Below are 20,826 nucleotides of genomic sequence, written 5' to 3'. Positions count from 1 at the left end.
ATGATGGTATGCGAACTCTCATTACTTTGTCCAGAGAACAAATAGACAAAAAAGAGAAAAAAATGCGAAATTATGAAATAAATTAGTTTCAAAGTGTTGGAAGCCATGAACTAAAAAGTTAAAAAATTTAAAAGGTTCGCTTTTTTCCAAAGGAAGCCGTTAAGACCTGTAATTATTTAGAGCATGTCTTACGTCTACAGAAACAGACGAAAATCAAAAATTATTATATTTGCGAAAATTCCCCTTTCTAAGCCGTTAAAGTCATAAGGAATTCTTTATAAACTTTACAATTTATACACTTCCGCCTTCCCGTGACACCAAAATGTCATATGTGACCTGTAATTGACTAGACTAGGTAACAAATAGAAAAGAAAAGAACAAAAATGCGAAGTTTAAAAGTTTTTTTAATTTTTCAAAATAATTTTTTTCAAAGTCAAGAAATCCATCAGCTACCTACTCTGGATACACGATACAGGATGCAGGCTCATCCATCCATCAATATGAAGACAATGAGACATGTCATTTTCCAGGAAATTTGACGACTAAAACGACAAAGTAAAAACCACAGTTGAATACAAACGTAAAAAAATTGAATTCTCAATAACGTGATAATGTGATAAATGGACAAAAACCTAACAAACAAAAACAATTAGAAGAAATCTAGTAGTAAAGAAACCACAAAACCATAAACTAACGCAAAAAACGGCAGTAATGGCTAATTTTTTACTCAGTAGAAAGAAGAAACACTTGTTCTTTGCTGCAACTAAGCTACAAGTTGACCATATTACGAAAAAAACAGTAGCCAATTTTGATAGGCCATTGTTTATTCCAGAATCAGTTATTTTAAAAAGTCAGAACGACCATAAGCTTTTGAGTAAAAAGCTAAATACATCAATTGGGAACTGCTTAGGAATTGGATTACCATTGAGCTTTAATTTGAATTGATATGATCTTTAATTGACTTTAAAAAATATCGTTGTTTTTATTAAAAAGACCGACAGATTAAAAGCCGAAACTTTTTTGGAATGTAACAGTCCAAAATTGGACCAAAATTATCCTTTCTATTGCTCTTCATACCTTAAGAACATTAATTGTTTCACCTAATAGATAATTTATTTGCTAAAAATCAATAATAAACACTGCATTTTTCGATAATCACAAGCAATTTTAGCACAAAAAACGGCGAAAATGGCGAATTTTTGATAATAACTTGTAAAAAAAGGGAAAAAGCGATAAAAATTTTCAGAGCATTCTCAATGGGTGTGAAAGTAGGACTAGCGCCCTTTGCAGTTTACAAAGATTATGTTTGTGATTTTTGCCTGTATACATCCGGCAAATTCAATCGAAGTGGACTAAAGAAGCTAAATTCGTGCAATTTTTGACAAAAAAAACTAAACTTTGAACTTTTTAGTTATAATTGTAGCCAAAAAATTAAATCAAAATAGTCAACAAAACATTTAGTCTTTAAAAAACTCAACAATACTATTGTTGACAATTTTAACATACTATAGCAAAATTGACGAAATTTTTGAAAAATTCCGGAAAATCTTAATAAATATAACACAAATTGGTCAAATATTCACAAAACTTTAAACCACGATAACTCGCCTCTAGGAAACGGAATTGAAAAAAATCTTTTTAATTCCATATTATACGCTGGACGGGCTTTTTTAATGAGATCACTAACAACTCTACGATAAATATATCGATCGCTCAAAATTGACGGAACAAAAAAACCTTTTGAGTATATAGTTTCACCTCAAGAGGGGTCGGAACAATGAAAACGCATAGGTTGGCTAATCAGCAGTAATCAGTATAAGTAAGATTTATACAATATCAGTTTTTTCTTTACAACACCTTCATATTTCTAAAATGAGTATGTTTAAGGTAATAGTCACATTTTGTCTAAATTACGCCAGCTACATTATTGTTTGCGCGAGCATCTTAAAGATCAGCTGCTGAAAATAAGACAATTATTTTCAGTCAGATAAAAACGACGGATCGTTCCGTTTTGCGAGTTGAACTGCTCTTGAATCGCTTTGCGATTCCACAAACTCATTTAATAATCAATTTTTATCCCGAGTTTCAAATAAACAAGGAGGCTCAGTAATATGCGTTCGCACATAAAGTTTCGACCCCGCTCATCCACGGTTTTAACTTAATTGTCAACCAAACAAAAAATGGACATAAAATTTTCAAAAGTATTTTTTCGAAAATAACTGGTGTATAAATAAAAAATTGCGTCCAACTGAAATCTTTCAGTGAAATTTAAAAATATACCACTTTAGAGGGCGGGCCGTGCAGATTTGCCATTATTAAGAATAAGAGACCAGAAAAACAACAAAAGCAAATAACAACAATAAACAATAATAACATCCAAAACTCGATTTCTATTTATAGAAAACTTAATAAAAGACTAAATAGCGCCAGATAAAACCTAAGAAACCAAAAAATTAATTCATTGTTCATCACTAGAAAAGATATGCAACCAGTCCTTAATGAAACTCGGTAACAAAAAGAAAAAAAACAACAAAAGCTCTAACGTAAAGTTGTGCTCAAAATTTTTGAAGACAATTGATTCCAAAGTAATGGAATCCATTACACATGAACTGAAATCATCAAAAACGTTTGTAATAAGATCTTTTATAACTTAATTTGTTAAGAAATTGCGAAATGTCAATGTTAAAAATTTTTCATACAACTACAAAAAAAAAACAAATGCAAAAAAAACTCGCAAAAATTTACAAGAAAACCGTGTCGAAGCCGTCATGACAAGAAATTTTGCCCTAAATATAATGAATTTTTGGTTGAGCGTTTTATGAACGTCTATAGGTGATATGTGACCGCTCATTAATGAGACTAGCAAGGAGACAATAAAGGAGCTAAATTAAAAAAAACTTGTAATTTTCGAGAAAAGAAATATGAAGGCCATGAAAATCATTAGCAATAAAATGAAATAAAGGTTTTCATCATTCACTCAAATGAGGCCATTGAGACTTTTATTGATCATAATATGTCCTACGTTTACAAAAAAACGTTAAATACAGAGAAAAAATCAAAACCTTTTTTTTTTTCGAAAAACCATTGTCGAAGCCGTTAAATCCATATTGAACTCACTTAAAAGTATAGATAGGATAAAATTTGCCTTCCTTATATACCTGCAACGCGATATGTGACCAGCAATTAATGAGATTAAGTAACAAATAGAAAATAAGAACAGAAGATTAAAATTAAAAAATAAACTTTTTCGAATTAATCGGTTTCAAAGTCGTTAAAACAGTGAGCAATAAATTTTAAAAAAATAAATCAGTTCCTTTATTTCTTCAAAGAAGCGCGTGATACTTGTCAATAATCAGAAAATGTCTTAAGTTGATAAAAGTATCGTCAAATACAGACAAAATTCAAAAAGAGGAAAATGTTCGAAAAGTCGTTGTCATAAACGATATAACCATAATTAAGTCTATGAATACTTTAGATATGTTCAACTGCTCATTTTTTCCAACCCCAGTAACGTGATATGTGACCTATAATTAAAAAGAATGGTTAAATAGCGAAAATAGGCAAAAAGGAATAGAAGATGCAGTCAAGGAAATAGTTTTTTTTTGAAAACAAAATTTCAAAAATTTCTTGAAATAATATTTTTTAAAGTCATGAAAAGAAGCCGCTATCACTTTAGATCATCAATAGGTTCTTTCATTCGTCAAATGAAGCCATTGAGATCTGTCTTTAATCAAAAATTGTAAATTGTCACACGTTTACAAGCAAAACTTTCAAACACAGACAAAAATCGAAAAATAGCCAAGATTTAGGTCAAAACCAGTGTGGAAGCCGCTAGAAACAAAAATTTACTAAAAATTATATATTTTCAATTGCATCTCCCTTCAATGCCAGAAAATGATATTGGATTGGTAATTTTAAGACTGGGTAACAAAAATGCACAAAAAAACACCAAAGAGTCAAAGCAAAAAATACTATTTTGAAAACAATTGTCTTCAAAGGCATGAAAAACTATCAGCTGTAATATGAAAGAATTAGAATGGGTTGTTTTTCCTACTAAGTTAACCATTGGGAGTTGCCATTAAATAAAGTTTGTCATACTTTTCAAAAAGAACTTCAAATAAAAACAAAAACAATAAAACAATTAAATCTTTTTTTTTGCGAAAAACTGTTGTCGAAGCTACTAGAATTATAATGATTTCATTAAAATATAGATATAAAAAGTCCAAAAGCGCGTCCTTTTGATGCCAAAATGTGATAAGTGACCTGTGATAAGTGAGACTAGGTAACGGACAGACAAGAAAAACAGAAGACAGCAAATTAAAAGGGAATCAATTATATTTCTTGAAAAAATTATCTGTAATGTCATGAAAAGCATCAGCTAACATCTCATATCGGTAAATACGCTAATTTTGTCCTTGATAACATGCCAATGAAATCTCTTACTAATCAGAAAATCTCATATGACTAAAAGAAGGAAGGTAGTTGAAGACAAAGAAATATATTCCAATAGACTCTTCTAGAAAACGGTATCGAAGCCGTTAAAACAATAATCTCTGAAAAGTATAAGTTCTTTTGCGCCTATTTTTTAACATCATTAAAGTGATAGGTGATGTATCGCCATTTTTATAATGTGACAAAGCCGGAAAAAAACCAGAAAAATGAGTAAATGTCCGAAAATCAGATCTTTTTGCGAAACTAGTAGTATCGAAGACAGAAAAATTCCTCTTGAAGTGTAAGGCCTCAATAGAGATTATAATTTAACTAAACTGGAACAAAAATGACTTCCTTTTGTGCTGAAACTAAGCTACATGTTTACCAGGATAAGGGAAAATAGCGGCAAAGCTGGATAATCCAATGTTTTTTAAATGATTTTAAAAGTCAAAACGACAATAAGCAATCGACTAAAAACGTTAAAAAAGTCACCTGGATATTGTCGATGAAGTCAATTGGACTCGTCAATAGTGAGGCTTGATGTGGAATGTTCTGCTCTGTAATGAAAATAAAAAGGCAATATAAGTCTTTAGAAAGGAAAGCCACTTATTACAATCGGGACTATTTTTCGATTTTAGGATTCAACGAGCTGACCAAAACTAGACTTGCTATCACTGTTCATTCATCAGCAACATGCAATTGTTCCTAATGTAATGGACATAGATAATTTGACAAAAAAGTTCAACTATCAGAGAAAAATGATGCTGTTTAATAACTTGTATAATTATCGAGTTACATTTGCTAAAAACCATTAATATTTTAAACCCTGATACCTTTGAAAGAAAGCGGAGATATGAATAGACCTGTTTTTGGGTGTAGCTAATTGTATGGGCATTTTTTTGGTGTTCACTTTCCGAAAATTGAAGTAAAATTGACTACAAAAGCTTAGTTCTTGCTAATTTTGAGGGTAAAAGGCTGATTTTTTGAATTTTGAAAATTTGAACCAAAAAAATAAGATGAAAAACTTCATCGACACTCTTCTGCTTTTTGAAAACAAATCAACAACACTTTTTAAAACAATACTAGCAAAACTGAATAGTTTATAAGCAAAAATACCCAAAAATGTGAATAAGAACAACGGATGCGCGTCTATTATTCACAAAACTTTAAACCTCGTTAAACCTCACTGAAAAAACAAAAATCAGAATAATTCCATATTCTACGCTGGACGGGCTTTCTAATGATACCACTCACAGCTCTCTACAATGATTATATCGATCGGCCAAAATTGACTGAACAAAAAAACCATTATATAGTATATAGTTCCTACCCCATCTAAACTGGGTCGGAACAAAAAAAAATTTTTCAATCAAAGTTGCTGCCTTCAAAAAATACACCCACGTACGTATGTATCGAACTTTTTGCGTCAAAATAGTTGACAAATTTCATCTCTTTTACCAAATTTTGATACAACGTAAATAAGTCACTTTTTCTACTTTCGTCTGTGAGGAGAAGTTGTGACCATCGGCTGGTTAGGAAAAAGAAAGATTTTTTCAATCATTTTCAAAACGTCACCCCTGCGCATCTATTATAAACAATTTTCAAACTTCCAAAAATTTATGTTCCTAGGTTGGCATTTGACAGTTTGGGATAATATGTGCAAAAACACATAATCGACCCTCCTTAAACAATCCAAAATTATCCGGATTTATTTTCTACAATTTTTGCAGGCTCAAGGGCCCAGGCTGAAGTGAACCTTGGATGAGAACTCACAGTAGTTACTATAAGATGATATTAGATTTGGTCACATTGGCCGATGACATCTTAAACCTTAACTTATGATCGGATCATTCAGCTTAAGAGAGCAAACAATCCTATATGATTGTTAAATTTGAACTTGTAATTCTTGTTCATATCCTCAATCTATTGACAAATTTATTTATCGAGATCAAGGATTTTCTCTTAACAATCAACAAAGAATAATTCTGCGCCAAAAAACGTCGATCGATTGATATACTGACTTCCAATGCTACTAATTAAAACTACAAATTTAATCAGAAACATTCTTTTTATCCTTATTTCATCAGGCCTCATCAGTTCGCATCTTCATTGCGCCAATGCGGTTCGCGGAATTGAAAAAGTTCCCTTAACAAATTTAATTATTGACGGATTTCGCAGCTCACCGAGGCCTTTTTATGCTCGAGTGACGTCACTCGACTTTGATGAGAATGATAGCAAGAAATGGTTTTGCAGTGCTACAATTATTCATCCTCATTGGGCATTATCAGCAGCTCATGCTCTTGGTAGGCAAAAAGGTATGAACTTTAACCCTTTTTGAGGGCTGAAGAAGTTTTTTTAAAGTCTCTTATTGAAGAGATGGTAGCAATTTTTTCGGCTAAAACTCTTTCTAAAATGCTCATATCTTAAGCCTCGGTGACCAATTATATATAGTCAAACTCTAATGAAAGAGATAAAAGACAAATTAACAATTTTTTATAGGATTCCTAACATAACTAGTTTTTTAAAAACTTTAAAAAGTGACTTTTTCTGAAACTAGCTATCCCAGGTTAAGGTCGCGCTCGAAATCGCCTCTGATCAGACCGTCCCAGACAAGTGGGACCTCTGATCAGACCGTCCCAGACCAAAGTGACCTCTGATCAGACAATTGTGCACCCAAAGACCGTTGTGCACTCGAAGTGCGCTCGAAGCCGCCTCTGATCAGACGAGTTCCAGACCGAAGTGACCCCTGATCAGACAAGTTCCAAACCATTCTCCAGACGAGTTCCAGACCATTGTCCAGACTAAAGTGCGCTCGAAATATTGTCCCAGACCATATGCATGGATGATCTCTGCAGATCTCCAATAACGAAAGTATTGCACAAACATACATAACAATACAAAAAATAAGATATATCAATGAAAAAAAATTTCTTAGCAATAAACGAGTCTACTGTATATCACCCAGGTTAAAGTGCCGAAGAGAGTATAGTATGTCCATACTGAAAATGAAAGCGTTTCATAGAATGCTAAATTCTGTGTTAGTGAATTCTTATATAGACAAGGCTGCTCGGTAATATACGCTCCTACATAATGTTCTGACCCCGCTCATCCACGTTTTTATTTAATTGTCTACCAAACGAGGAAGAGATGGAAAACTTTCAAAATTTCACATATCGCTCGAAAAAAACAATGTGAAAAAATAATGCTGGATTAAGTGAACAAATAATGCTGGACTTCAGGGCCGATGAGACTTGCCATTAATTAAAGTAAAAGACATGAACAACAATAAAACCGTTTAATAGAAAACATTAATCGCGACACTAAAGTCGGTGTCTATTACGACACTAATTAACAAAATGAAAAAGCAATCATCTAAAACGAGATTTCATCAAATTAACCTGTTTCTCATTAGATAAGATACGAGACCTTACAGTAATGAGATGCGGTAAAAGGTCGACGAAGAAGAGAACAATTGGCACAGATCAAACATACGTTTTTGTTTTGAAAACAACAATCTTCCAATTTCCAGACCATTGTCGAGACGAAAGTGCGCTCGAAGCTTTTTCCAGACCATGTAATTCGAGCGCACCGGGAACATGTGTGCGATCGAAACACGTCTGATCAGGGGTCACTTGGGTCTGGCCAACTCGACCTGGGATTGCAGCAACCTGCAGCCTGTTTACCAATAATGTCCGTTAAACTGGAGGAATATTTGTTTTGAATAAGGCGCCTGTAGCTTAAAATTAAGATACCTTAAAAGATTCGCGATAAAAAGGGAAAGCGTTAAAAGGAAAAAATATTTCGTTGATTCAACCTTCAAATATCATCATCTTTGCAGGAATAGTGACTTGATTACAGTAATAACTAATCATTATCAAATAGACCATTAAATTTTTTTCCGTATTTTCTGTGGTGGACAAATGGGAAAAAAAATGAAATACCTGCAGAAAAATCTCAATAGCGAGCTTGTTTAACCACAATTTAACGACGACTATCTGGTCGCCTTTTATTTTTGGAAAAAAATTAATAAAAGTGAGATATTTTCGACGGCGACCAAAAACTGGATCATCTTTATAATAATAAACATAATTCAGGACCTCCTGAAACTGAAGTCAGCAATTTGCAGCAATCTTCAGTTTCCAATTGTGTCATAATGAATAATTTCCAGGTTAGAGGTTTCACCCCTAATTATCGGGGATCAGGGTGTGATCCGTTTTCAACCCTTATTTATCGGAGAGAAGAGTGTAAGAGTATATTTTTTTAAAATTACACTATAATTACACTCTGTTCTCCAATCTTTTACACTCTTTGCAAAAAGTGTATTTTAGGGTGGAATGATAAAAATTTACACTCTTCTACTTTTAATTAAGCGGAGAAATAGAAGTATTTTTTTTTAATTTTAACACTTTTCAATCTTTTCCCCATTATTTTTGGGGAAAATCCTCGGCCCCGGTTGAAAACGCTTTCGCTGAAAAAAAAATGTAAATAAACTTTTCTAAAGAAGGAATCAAAGTTATAATCTCCGCGTTAAGTAATATTCCTCATAATTTTTCTATAAACTATAGCAGCTCATAGCGGCACAGGGATCAGCTAGTAAGAACAAGTTAGAGCCAATTAACCAGTGAAGGTTTTGCGTACTCAACAATTCTTGAAAGAAGTAAAAATTAAGTTTTTGCTCTTGGCAAGAAAACTATAATCAATTAATTGAGCGTCCCTTTGACCTTCATCCAGCCAGGTTTCAATATTACCTATTGAAACCTCAGAACACACCGTATCTGTTACGCTAAGAGAACTGAAAACCCCTCAAAATGCCCAGATAAAACAATTTCGCAAATCAAGTGTCAAAACTGATTGAGCAAGGCACCCTGTGTGACGAGAAACCGTTAAACAAACGTCAGAAACGATCCGTTTCAACTTATATCTGATGTTTAGCTCAAAAAGAGGCCGAATTTTGAATAGCAAAAATTCGCATGACGAAATTGATAAAATCACAATCCTTGAAATCTGGATCATAATGGTAACTGCCGATGATAAAAAAGGAAAAGCCGCCTTTGATTGTTATTTTTTCCTAACAACAAAGCAAGCACGCGGCGAATCAGTTGAACATCTTTATTGGAAATTTAAAGAACAATTGCAGAACAATTTTCAAATCGTAAATCAGGAAGAAACATATTTTGGGAAACACATGGCTAACCTGCTGGAGCTTGCGACGCAAAAAGACTCAATACAAGAAACTTTGGAGCCGCATCACCCGTTGACAGTTGAAGCATTCCATAAGCCAAATATTAACGCAATCACTTTCCAGGAACGAAACTTGATCTATTGGAACCTCTTTTAGCGGTGGCCGGAAGTGGTCTCCAACCCAATGTTATGCAAAAGCAAAACAAAGGCAAAGCAATGTTAAAATTGCGTGGTTTCCAAAAATCACGTTGCCCAATTTTGTAGAAAGGACAAACTAAAAAAGAATAAAAAACGAAGAAGATCGAAAAATGTCAACAATGGCTCTTCGAACCGTAACAAAAAGTTGTTGAAAGTGCAAAAATGTTGGTACGGTCGCATCGGGTGACTATTGACCTTTTCTTTGACCAGATCTGTTTCCAGTTTATCTTTCCATCAACAAAATTGAATTTCAAAAGGTAATAAGACTATTTACTTTACTATCTGCCCAATCAGAAGAAAAACTGCAAAGAAAAAACTGCCCAATCAGCAAAAACTGTTTCATAACAGAAAAATTAACAAATCATATCGTAAAACCAAATTTTTATAAAATTGTTACTTCTAAAGATCGAAAAGACCATCTGAAGGGAGAGACAAAAAACTCTCGAACCACTTTGATCATTTTTTTTCACCTGTTGAGATTACTGAAAAGCTAGATCAATTAGACAAGCTGGCTTAAGCTCCAAAGTTATAAACATGCTATTCAAAACCACAATTATCAAATGCCTAATAGTGAAAGGCTTTTTGGTTCGATTTCACAAAGATTAATCAATCTTCCATAGCAGAGTAAAGAATTTTTTTAAAGAATTTCACAAGCAGGTCTATATTCAAATTGTCTTGCATCCCCATAACGCAATGCAGAGTAATATAAGCGTCGTTTTTGAAAAAAATCAAAATATATAGAAACAGTGTTTAACAGAACTGCTTGCCGAGTTTCAAAGGGCCATAGTCTATAATCTGATAAAATTTCAGAAAACATTGTTTTCTACTGTTAATTTGATCGTGAGACAATGTTCTCAAGAATAGAGCCTGAAGTTAGTCTTTGATTGCCTTAATTAACTAGATGGGCATTGTTTGATGGCAATAACTAGATGGGACATGGTTTTTCTCAGTAATTTTTTTCAGTCAAGGGGGAAGTTTTGAGACACATAGCAGTGGTCACCATACCCGTACCGGAGAAAAACGGAATGAGTTGCAGATTTGTTAATTTAGATGTTTCGAATGAGAGAGCCACCTTACGCAGGAACATCTCATAATTAAATGAAATAATAAAAATGGCAAATCATGTTCTTTTCAGAACCTATAGAAACTTATAGATTAAAATTTTCTGCATCCACAATCCACCGCAATTTTCTTTCTCACTAATTGGTAAAGAAAAATTAATAATGGCGAAAAAAAAGTAATTGGTGGAAATAAATTATTGAAGAAGAAAAAGCCGACCTGCCAAGTATATTAATGTAATATAAATGTTAAATTTTAAAATCAAGTCTAAAAAATCGATGTCTCTCGTCCGACGTACCTCTGCTTTGTTTAGCTGAGAATTTAGCAGTGCAGGTGGGAGAATTTCACAAGGATATTTCTGATCGTACTATTTGGACATCGCCCATTGAAAAGATCATAATTTCCAGCGGGTACGTAAACCACTGTTCATCATCAATCTTATTGTCCATAATTGTTCATTTACTGGGGGCGGAACTATAGGCAAAAATGTTTTTTTTGTTCAGTAATTTTTGGCCGATCGATTTGTTCATCGTACAGAGCTGTGAGTGCTATCATTAGAAAGCCCGTCCAATAATTTTTCGCTTTTTTCATTGAGTTAGCGAGGTTTGAAGTATTGTGAATAATAGATGAACTTCCGTTGTTTTTATTCACTTTTTCGAAATTTTTTCCTATACATTTTTTGATAAATTATGGTAAAATTGTTTTAAAAAGTGTTGTTGATTTCTTTTGTAAAGATAAAAGAGTGTTGATGAAACTTTTGATCTAATTTTTTGGATCAAACTTTTGCTACATATCTCAAAAAATCTTCCTTTTTACTTCAAAAACCGCAAGAAATAAGCTTCTTCAGTCAATTTTGCTTAAACGTGGCGGAAATGAAGACCTAAGAAATGCTGACATAATTTGTTTGAACTCATGCGAGGGCTAATTTGCTTTTCCGCTTCTTTTGAAGGGTTTCTGGGTCTAAAATTTTGCCGGTATCTGCCTACAAAACTCATTAATTATACAAACCGCATTTTTTTCTCTAATAATTGATTTTTTTCTGTCAAATGATCTATATCTATTACACTGCGAACCATTGTATTTTCTTAATGAAAAAAGAGTAATAGCAGGACTAGTTGTAGTCTAATCGTTGACTTCCTAAATCCAAAAAAATCCGGATTGTAATCAGTGGCTGTCTTGTCTTTTCTTAAAAAAATATTGCCTTTTTTCTTGATTACGAAACAGAATATTGCTCATCAAGACTCAATATCGATGGCTCCATATGGCTGATAAGCAATGGCCAGGTAAAATTTTTGATTTTTAGTCGCAGGCTAACTGTTATATTGACTTACAAAATCATTTGCTTCAAAAAACATAAGGGTTATAGAGCGTTGCCATTTTTCCATTATTTTGATTAGCTTTTAGCTTAGTTTCAGAAGAGACAAGATGAGTCCTTTACGTATATTAATTTTAATCTCTATTGCGGTTCTACGTTTTAAAGATTGATTTCTAGCTTGGATACTTTTAGTTTTGCAAATTTGCCCATTTTGCAGGTTCTTTTTTGATTTTGTCACGTTACCGAATCATTGAAAGGTCACTCATCTTTTTTATCAATTCATTGGTGTTCAAAAATCCGGTACAATTGAACAAATATTTTCAGGGAAGGAATTTTAGAGTTAACCGATTGCTAGAAGAATTAATGAAATTTATTTCACTTTGTCTTTACTTGCTTTTTTCTTGTAGTCGTATGAGGTTTTTGAATTATATGAGGTTTCAACTGATTAAATAACTTGCGATGGAGAAACTCGTATACTATTTACTGACTTTAAATAGATTTTTACAAGAAGGGAAAAAAATTAATTTTTTTTTATTTTTAGCTAGTCTTAAGAACAACAGGTCAAATACCACATTTTAGCGTCAAAAGGAGTCGCATTTAGAGATTTCTTTTTTTAGTGATATGATTATGGTTTTAAAGGCTTCGACAACGGTTTTTCGCAAAAAAGTTCAATCAATTAATTTTAAACGTATGACAAATTGTGCTTAGTGGCAGGTCTAAGAGGCTTCCTTGAGGGAATCAACAAATGTATTTATATACTCCAAATTACATCTCATAAGTTTTCACGACTTTGGAATTTTTTTAAAAAAATTTTATCTTTAATTTTAAAGTTTTAAAAAATAATATCTTTAAAAAATAAAAGTTTTGCATCTTTTGTTTTTTAATGCCTTTTTGTTACCCAGTTTTATCAAAGACCGATCAGATAACACTTTTGGACATCAAAGGAAGGCAGAATTGAAAAAAGTTAGATTCCCAAAGAATTTATGACGCTGATTTTTGCAGAAATATTTAAAATATTTTCTGATTTTTGTCTGTGTTTGATGTTCTTTTTGTAAAATTAGGTCATATTTTCGTTAATGAGAAGCCGCAATGGCTTCCGTTGGAGGATTGAAGAAACCTTTAATGATTTGAATGAATAGTTGATCATTTTAAAATCTTTTCTTTCCAAAAAATTAAGTATTCCTTGATATTGCATCTTTAGTACTTTTTGTCTATTTCTTTTAAATACGTATTCTAGTTAATTACAGGTCTGATATTACGTTTTTGGTGTCGCAAAAAATTTCCAGTTGGACATATCTGAAGCATTCATTGAATTGATTCTGTTTATAACGGGTATAACATCGGTTTCTGGAAACTGATTTCATATTTGATCCTTCTCTGGTTATTTTCGTTATTTTCAGGTTAAAATTTCAGGTTATTTTCGTGAAAGCATGAGATTTTCTGATTCTTGACAGGTCTCAAGGGCTTCTTTTGAGGAAATAATTAGTCTGTTTAAAAATTTCATGTTTTGGCTGATTGTTTAATGACTTTGAAATTAATTAATTTACAAATATATATTTTTTAAAATTTGCATCTTTTGTTCTTTTCTGTCTATTTGTTACCTAATCTATTAATTAGAGGTCAGATATCACGTTGCGGGTATAAAAGGAAAGCGAAACTTAACATATTGTAAGTTCCAAGTGAATAAATGGAAAAAATATCTTATATTCTGTATTTGAGGGTTTTTTGCGAACGTAGTACAAACTTTGAACAAGAAATGCCTCAATGGCCTCATTTAGAGGAATGAAAAACCAAATTTCTGATTCCATTTTGTAGTTTTAGATTTTCATGAGCTTTCACATAATTTGTTTTCGAACAAAACAAAAAATTTTTTAACTTTGCTCTTTTATTGTCTGCTTGTTAATTTCATTAATGAGTAGTTGCATACCACTTTTTAAGCGTTCAAAAAACGTTTTCTATTCACAGGGCAAAGATTAAGGTCGCAACAGCTTCAACATTGTTTTCTTTAAAACCTGTTCGAGTTTTTTTGGTATTCGTTGTTTTTTTTGTAGTCGTCTCAAAAAACCTTAATAACGACAGGTCCCAATGTCTTCTCTAGTGACGTTATAAATTACCATATATCAAACTTATTTAAAGTTCATATCTAATGGTTGAAATTACTTCGGAGCCAATTGTTTTCAAAATCTATGAGTGTAATTTTTATGTAAGCCGCTTTTGTTGTTTTTTCTCTTTCTGTTCCATATCCATCCAAGTGATGAACAATAAGCTAGTTATTTTTCCGCTTCAGGTTTTTTTGTGACGCTATTTAGACCTTGTTATTAAGTTTTCTACAAAAAATCATCGATCTTTGGTTATTATTAGTGCTTGTTGTTGTTATTTGACTTTGCTGTTTGTCTTGTCTCGTACTCTTAGAAAAAAGAAAATCTTCACGGCCCTCTAAAGCGGCATTTTTTTAAAAAAAAACCACTGAATGATTGGAATCGGACGCAAATTTTTTATTCATACACCAGTAATTTTCCAAAAACACGTGAATTTTTGTAAGTTTTGTATCACTTCTTCATTTGGTATTCAATTAAGCCCAAAATGTGGATGAGCGGGATGAGAACATTATGTGCAAACGCACATTATTGAGCTTCCCTGTTACTCTATACTTTACAAAACTATTCTAATAATGCACAGTTAACTATCCTTTTCGTCCTAAATTTTTCTTCTAAATGATTCAATTATACCCAGGCCGGGGAATAGTTTCAATGCGTTAGACAAGTTGAGATAGATTTTTTTTCGTGGCAAAGCCATCAATAGTTTTTCAGCAATCGTGGTGAACCATTTAGCATACCTTTGTTTCAATCGACATTTTCATTTTCATTACTAACCTTGCTACTGTCAACTACTATGGAAAAAAAAGTAAACTGTACTGCAAAAAATTATTGTTCACAAAGCAGAACTCAATTGATGCTAGCAAAAAAGGATCAGCGAAGCAATCCGGTTGCAAAGTTATGGACACCTAATTTTTTCACCAAAAATCAACCGCAACAATAAAACTAAAACTGTTTTTTTTTTCAAAAATTGAAAGGCTTTTCCACATAAAAGTTTGTTCTACGACTTTTAAGTTGTCTTTAGCATCGAACCACCCTAACAATTTTTTGGCTAAATGTAGTTGTTTTCTCTTGCGTTTTTCAATATATGCTCAGAACATTTTATCAAAAACGAACTTGATAGGATTGATACAAAACAAAATAAAACAAAGTAAATTCTACAAAAAGGCAATCTCTCAACTTTGACTCAATAGTGATGAAAGGTTTTGGTAAAATTTTTTTCGTTAATTCTCTAAATTCACTTGCCAAAGTATCAGGAAATCAAGGGTAGTCAACAAAGCAAAAAATAGAGTTACAATAAATTGATTTATCATTTAGTACAAACATTCACTAGCGTTTGTTAACAAAAACACAGCGATTAATACCACCATCATCAACGGACAAATGTAGAATTTCGAATTTATATCGCTATAAGGCTTTTAATTGAGGCCTAACTAGCGCCCAAAACTCTATCGATAGGACGACTATTTGCTGGAAAAGATCTCTTTGTTCTCACTTGCTATCTGTAGCCGCTCAGTTGATTAAATGAACTAATACTCAAAAAAAATTAGCCAGCCAAAGTAACAATAATACCAGCAAGAAATAATTTCGAATGCAATTAAATAATCAAGCGAAAAAAATAGTATTATGAGTTCAAAAGTTATATACAACGAATAATGGATGCATGAACTAAAACGTTCAGCAAATCAGACCCCGGCTTCTCAAAAGAATGATTAGTTTCCAAAAATTGTTTTATTGCTATTTAAATTTCTTTCTTTTGTAAATTCTAATTTTGTCCTTTCCTCTCAAAAAAAATAAATTTTGATTACAACTTGTCTCACAGTCCAACTGTTCTTGACAGAAATCATTCCAGCTCAACTTACTTTTAAGCAACTGAAATACTTGTGCATGTCGCAATTTAACCCGTTCGCTTCAGAACTTTCCCGAAAATGCTTAAAATATCAACCCCTAAAATATTTTAACGGTCTGATCAATTTCTTCTATGACTCTAATGTCGCAATGATTTCCCTCCTGAAAGCTCCCTTGTCAGTTCCAGAATGGGGTAGGTAACATAGAGTCTCATATTTTTATGTTCGCTGTCTTTTAAATACTTGAAAGTACCCATGGAGTAGTTTAGATGTGAAATCCGACCTATCCAAGAATTTTTTCGAAATACGTAGTCGACGTTGATTTAGTCTATGCCTTCCATCTTTTACTCTATAATATTCTATTGCCTTTCGTTCATACAACTTTGGACAAATTTTTGTTGTTTCAGGTGTCTTTGTGTTTCCTTTTGTTCTTCCCCCAAGTTCTGCTATACGGTAATAGCACAATACATGGTGTAGACAGAATCCGAAATCCATCCTCATTTAAATTTGTTATCCAATCTTAGTTGTATATGCTATTTGGAAAAAACATTTTGCCGACATAACCTTTCAAACATAATCCTTTCCATATTCTCCGGTTTTCCGTGGAAAAAAAATTTTTGACACGGTGCTGGGATTTAAAAGTTATCCTGTCAGAAGTTAAACCTGCCTCGTGCTCTCATTCCATTTTTTGTTAACTTTCAATGAATAGTTAAGAAATTTTACGAGTTAGGCGTTTTCCAGTTTTGCTAAAATATTGACCACAAAAAGACGATTTAAGCCCGTTTTATGCTGGATTTGTAATTAGGGTTTATGGGGTTGCAATTCCTGTGCTTTCTGGGACAAACCAACAATGCTAAGTATGACTTCCTCCTACCTCAACCTAACTCTCTTTGGGCGCTAAAAACTTGAGTTCAATTTTCATATTGAGAAATACCCCCTGATAGGGTCCATTTGAAGTCATAATTTCTGTCTGCTCCTAATATTTTATTGCGTTAGAACTTTTTCCCCAGCAATGCGGAATGCTGAGCAAAATCGTTGAATTCTGTTTTTTGGAAAATGTTCTCAGTCAATTGTAACAAACTCGATACTAGCTTTCATTCAATTTACTTTGCTACCAATCTTAATACCTTACTTTTCTAATAACACCACAGGTTTTTTCTTTTCTTTTATCTAAATGTTTTACTTCCAAGAACTTTTGTGTCCGACTCAGCGGCATGGGAAACTTTGAAACATCTTCACGCTGTGGTTCTTGATCATCAAGGTGCAGGAAAAGGATTAGAAAGTTTCGCCACTGAATGATACGACATTTCCAAGTTGCGGTATATACGCCGCTTTCTTACTTCATGTTGTAATGTATGCGCCTATCGACGTCTTGTTTTTTTCGAAGGTGAGCGGATGGTGCAGTTAATTGAAAAAAAGCGTAAAAAAATTTGTGGGGCAATGAGATTGGAGCCTAAGGAGAAGCTTTCTTTTAACTTTAGAGGTGCTCTTTCGATAGATCTGCCGAAGGAACTGATCGACGCGAAAGATTACGCGACTATCCACTAAAATTGATTTCTTGCCTGCATTAGTACACCATTTACATGGTAAATCAATAATTCCGAAGAACTCGTGGTTACGTTCGAGGTAGCTCGTGAGGGTTGCCTCAAGAAGTGGTACAACAGTTTTTACTTTCCGCGTGTATATGTTAACCAAAGCCTCAAATAACGCGGCATTCAAATTATCGACATGTTTGCTCTGGCAAAGGTCATGGGAGTTCATGTTATTGAGTACGATGCAGACAATGGGGTTTGACATTATAACGCTGGCAATAATCGGGATGCCAAGATGGCGCAATTTATATTTGGTTCGAAACGCGAACGGATAACGAGGCTTGCTCTATGCTTGCCGTGGGTGCCTTGAGTAAACACATGGAACCAAAACCGACAAGTCGTCGCTACTGAGGCTACCCGGATTCACAAATGTGAGTGAAATTAGCAATACTTAGACTTTTTGTCTTTTCGTAACAAAGGGATCGTCTTTTTGTCTCTTAGCTTTGCATCGGTCTTGTTTATTAATCGCATTTGCTTTTGTTCGCTGTTCATTAGCTTTTGGTTAGCTTCATTGAAAAAGCATAATTACTCCAAGCTTCTGTTGCTTTCAAACGCAACTTAATTAACACGAAAGTTGTTTGCTTCCGGTGCTTTCATGTCTTTATACGTATCTCTCTTTTAATTGGTCTGTTGAGTGGAATACAAAATTATATTTTCTGCATCCCTTTTCTATCATCAATCTCTATTGAAAATTTGTCTTCGGAACAAAAAAAAGTTTCAATGTCTTAATGCCTATAGTGTGATTAGTGAAGTCAATTTCCTTCTTTTAGTTATTTGTGATTCCTAGGCAACCCCTTTGCAAATTTAATAAAATTAGCAGATTGCTGGCCGTTGGTCCAGGTATCCTTAATTGCAATCATTTGTGATTTTAAAAAAGGAAACTTTTTCTGCTTGCCCGTTCTTTTGTTCCTAGTCTTTTTAACTTCCTCCTTTTTGTTTTGCTTTGCATTACATCGGCCAGAATTTGTTTCAATATATATATATATATATATATATATATATATATATATATATATATATATAAATACATATATATGTATATATATATATATATATATATATATATATATATATATACATATAAATTAATATAACAGCACTAAAAGCGTGAAAATACAGTACCCATAGCTCCTTTGGTTTATATACAACAAAATCAAGTGCAAGAGGGAGAGCAATAGAGTTTCAGTACAGAAGTGTGGTTGGATTAGTGATTATTTCATCTGCATACAGCAAAATTAAACAAAAGCTCAGTTCAAACATTGGAAGTAGTTTCAAAATAACATTACTATCGAAGTTCTGCTTCTTCGCTCAACTCTTTTGCGTCATTGATTCTTTCTTTGTCTTCGTCCTATGCAACCAGTCCTCTCATGATTCCTCCTACTTTGATTGAGATACACTCTTGTCTACTTCTGGCTGCAGCTCACGTTCAGGCTGCTGTGAGAACAAGGGACTTTTTCGCTCAACCATTGCGAAGGCCGTACACAATCGAGTCTGATCATGTTCAGAGGTTCCTGCTTCGTCCTCCGATGGGGCTGTGGATGAAAACCTCTGACGGCGGCTATTATGGGAACACTCGATATAGGCAGGTGGTGGTGTCATCCTCATATAGAAGGGGTTTCGCCCTCGTAAGCATTTACGGAAAAACCAGAATCCAGTCAAACAGAAACAGACGGCCACATTTATCCAGAACACTACATTGATTAGTCGACTGTGACATGCATGCCAATGGAATCGTGCATGTCTTTTTACTTACAATCTCTTCAGCTAATGGGTGAGCAATTTCTTTCCTTGCTTTTTAATCTATTGTCCCTTCTTGCTGATCAATCCAGATCCAACGCAACGTTTACAGCAACTACTCATGTGGCGTAGCTCGGAATGGTCTGGGTAAAGCAATTCCAGTTGCCTCCTTTTCGACCTTTTCCAGATTTCCAAAGAAGCTCTACATCAGAGGATGTTGTTGGTTGTTGATAGCCAAGCCAGTTCGGTACTGGCAGGTCAGTGGGTCAGCATACAGAATAATTGAGACGCTCGGATGCTCAACCCTTCTATTGCAGTGCTGCCTTACGAGGCAGCTGCAACATCCTTCCACTGCGAAACCTGGGTGTTCTGATCCACGACTATAAATAAAAATCTTGTAATCGGCAGTCTTAGCTGTAACCAGTTCCGTCAAGTCGTCTAGGTAATCCGTTATTGGCTCTTCGGGTAACACTACCTTTTGAGGGCATAATTTAAGGGCCGAGTTTCGTAGATCAAAGAACAGATTTGACCAGCAAGTTGACATCGACAATGGCTTGAGGCATAATTTCAGCCGGTTACTCCCGCTGCAATGAGAAATCAGCAAGGCCACCGTTACCTCCGCAAAATTATCCGTTCGCTCAGAAACAAATAAGTGATTTCTCGTGAAATTGTATTGGGTCGCCGTTGCTCCGTTGTCGATAGGTTGACGGACTGCCACAAAGCGCATACGCGACGCAGGCAATTTCTGTAATGAACTGGTATGTTTATCAGCCCATTTAAGCCAGTTTCTATTATCGCCGTTTTCTCAACCAGCTCAAAACCATAGTATGTCATTAGTTCTTATCTGGGAAATGGTTTCTCCAACTTGTCCTGATGAAGAGCGTCTAAAATGTTTTGAAGTACTGCCGGTGGTGTAAGTGTTACTGGGATGTATCCAATGACCAGAGAACTGAGAGCATTGACTAGCACATAGCCGTAATTGTGAAGACCCACCTTGTAGGCAATCAATTCACTACGTAGGGCTGTCATGGCCCCTGTGTGGTTTACAAGGTGACTGGTAAACGCCAGTCCTTCTCGGTACGCTTCCGGCATCGCTTTTTGGGTCTTACATTGGCGAGACCAACTTTTGCATAGAGTCCCGTCTCGTTCACCAACTCCAGAACGTCCCTGATCAGACAAAAATTTTGGTTAGCGTCCCGCGAAAATAGCCTTAATTGATGCCGAGTTTTGTTCAAAGAGTGTCCGAACAGATGGATGCGCTCACCAGAATCCAACGTGACGGTTTGCACCGCTTTGTCCAAGAATTCAACTTCGTTGCCCCAAATGCTGTCGAGCGCTGCTTTGTCCACAAAAACCGAAGAGCGAAAAGT

General features: G+C 34.1%; 1 protein-coding gene across 1 annotated transcript in view; it reads left to right on the top strand.

Moving 5' to 3' along the window:
• The first annotated feature begins 6,388 nt into the window (after nt 1–6,388).
• Nucleotides 6,389–20,826, top strand: part of LOC142354163 (tryptase beta-2-like) — a 34,361-nt gene continuing 19,923 nt past the window's right edge. Inside the window, exons 1-2 of the mRNA XM_075406426.1 lie at nt 6,389–6,746; nt 11,183–11,279. Of these exons, the coding sequence (XP_075262541.1) occupies nt 6,458–6,746; nt 11,183–11,279 (386 nt within the window). The 5' untranslated portion in view covers nt 6,389–6,457. The remainder of the gene's footprint in view (nt 6,747–11,182; nt 11,280–20,826) is intronic.

Source organism: Convolutriloba macropyga, chromosome 15 (genome assembly GCF_964194025.1).
Source record: "Convolutriloba macropyga chromosome 15, txConMacr16.3, whole genome shotgun sequence".
In the NCBI taxonomy this organism is placed as follows: Eukaryota; Metazoa; Xenacoelomorpha; order Acoela; family Convolutidae; genus Convolutriloba; species Convolutriloba macropyga.
This window is presented reverse-complemented; position numbering and strand designations above follow the sequence as displayed.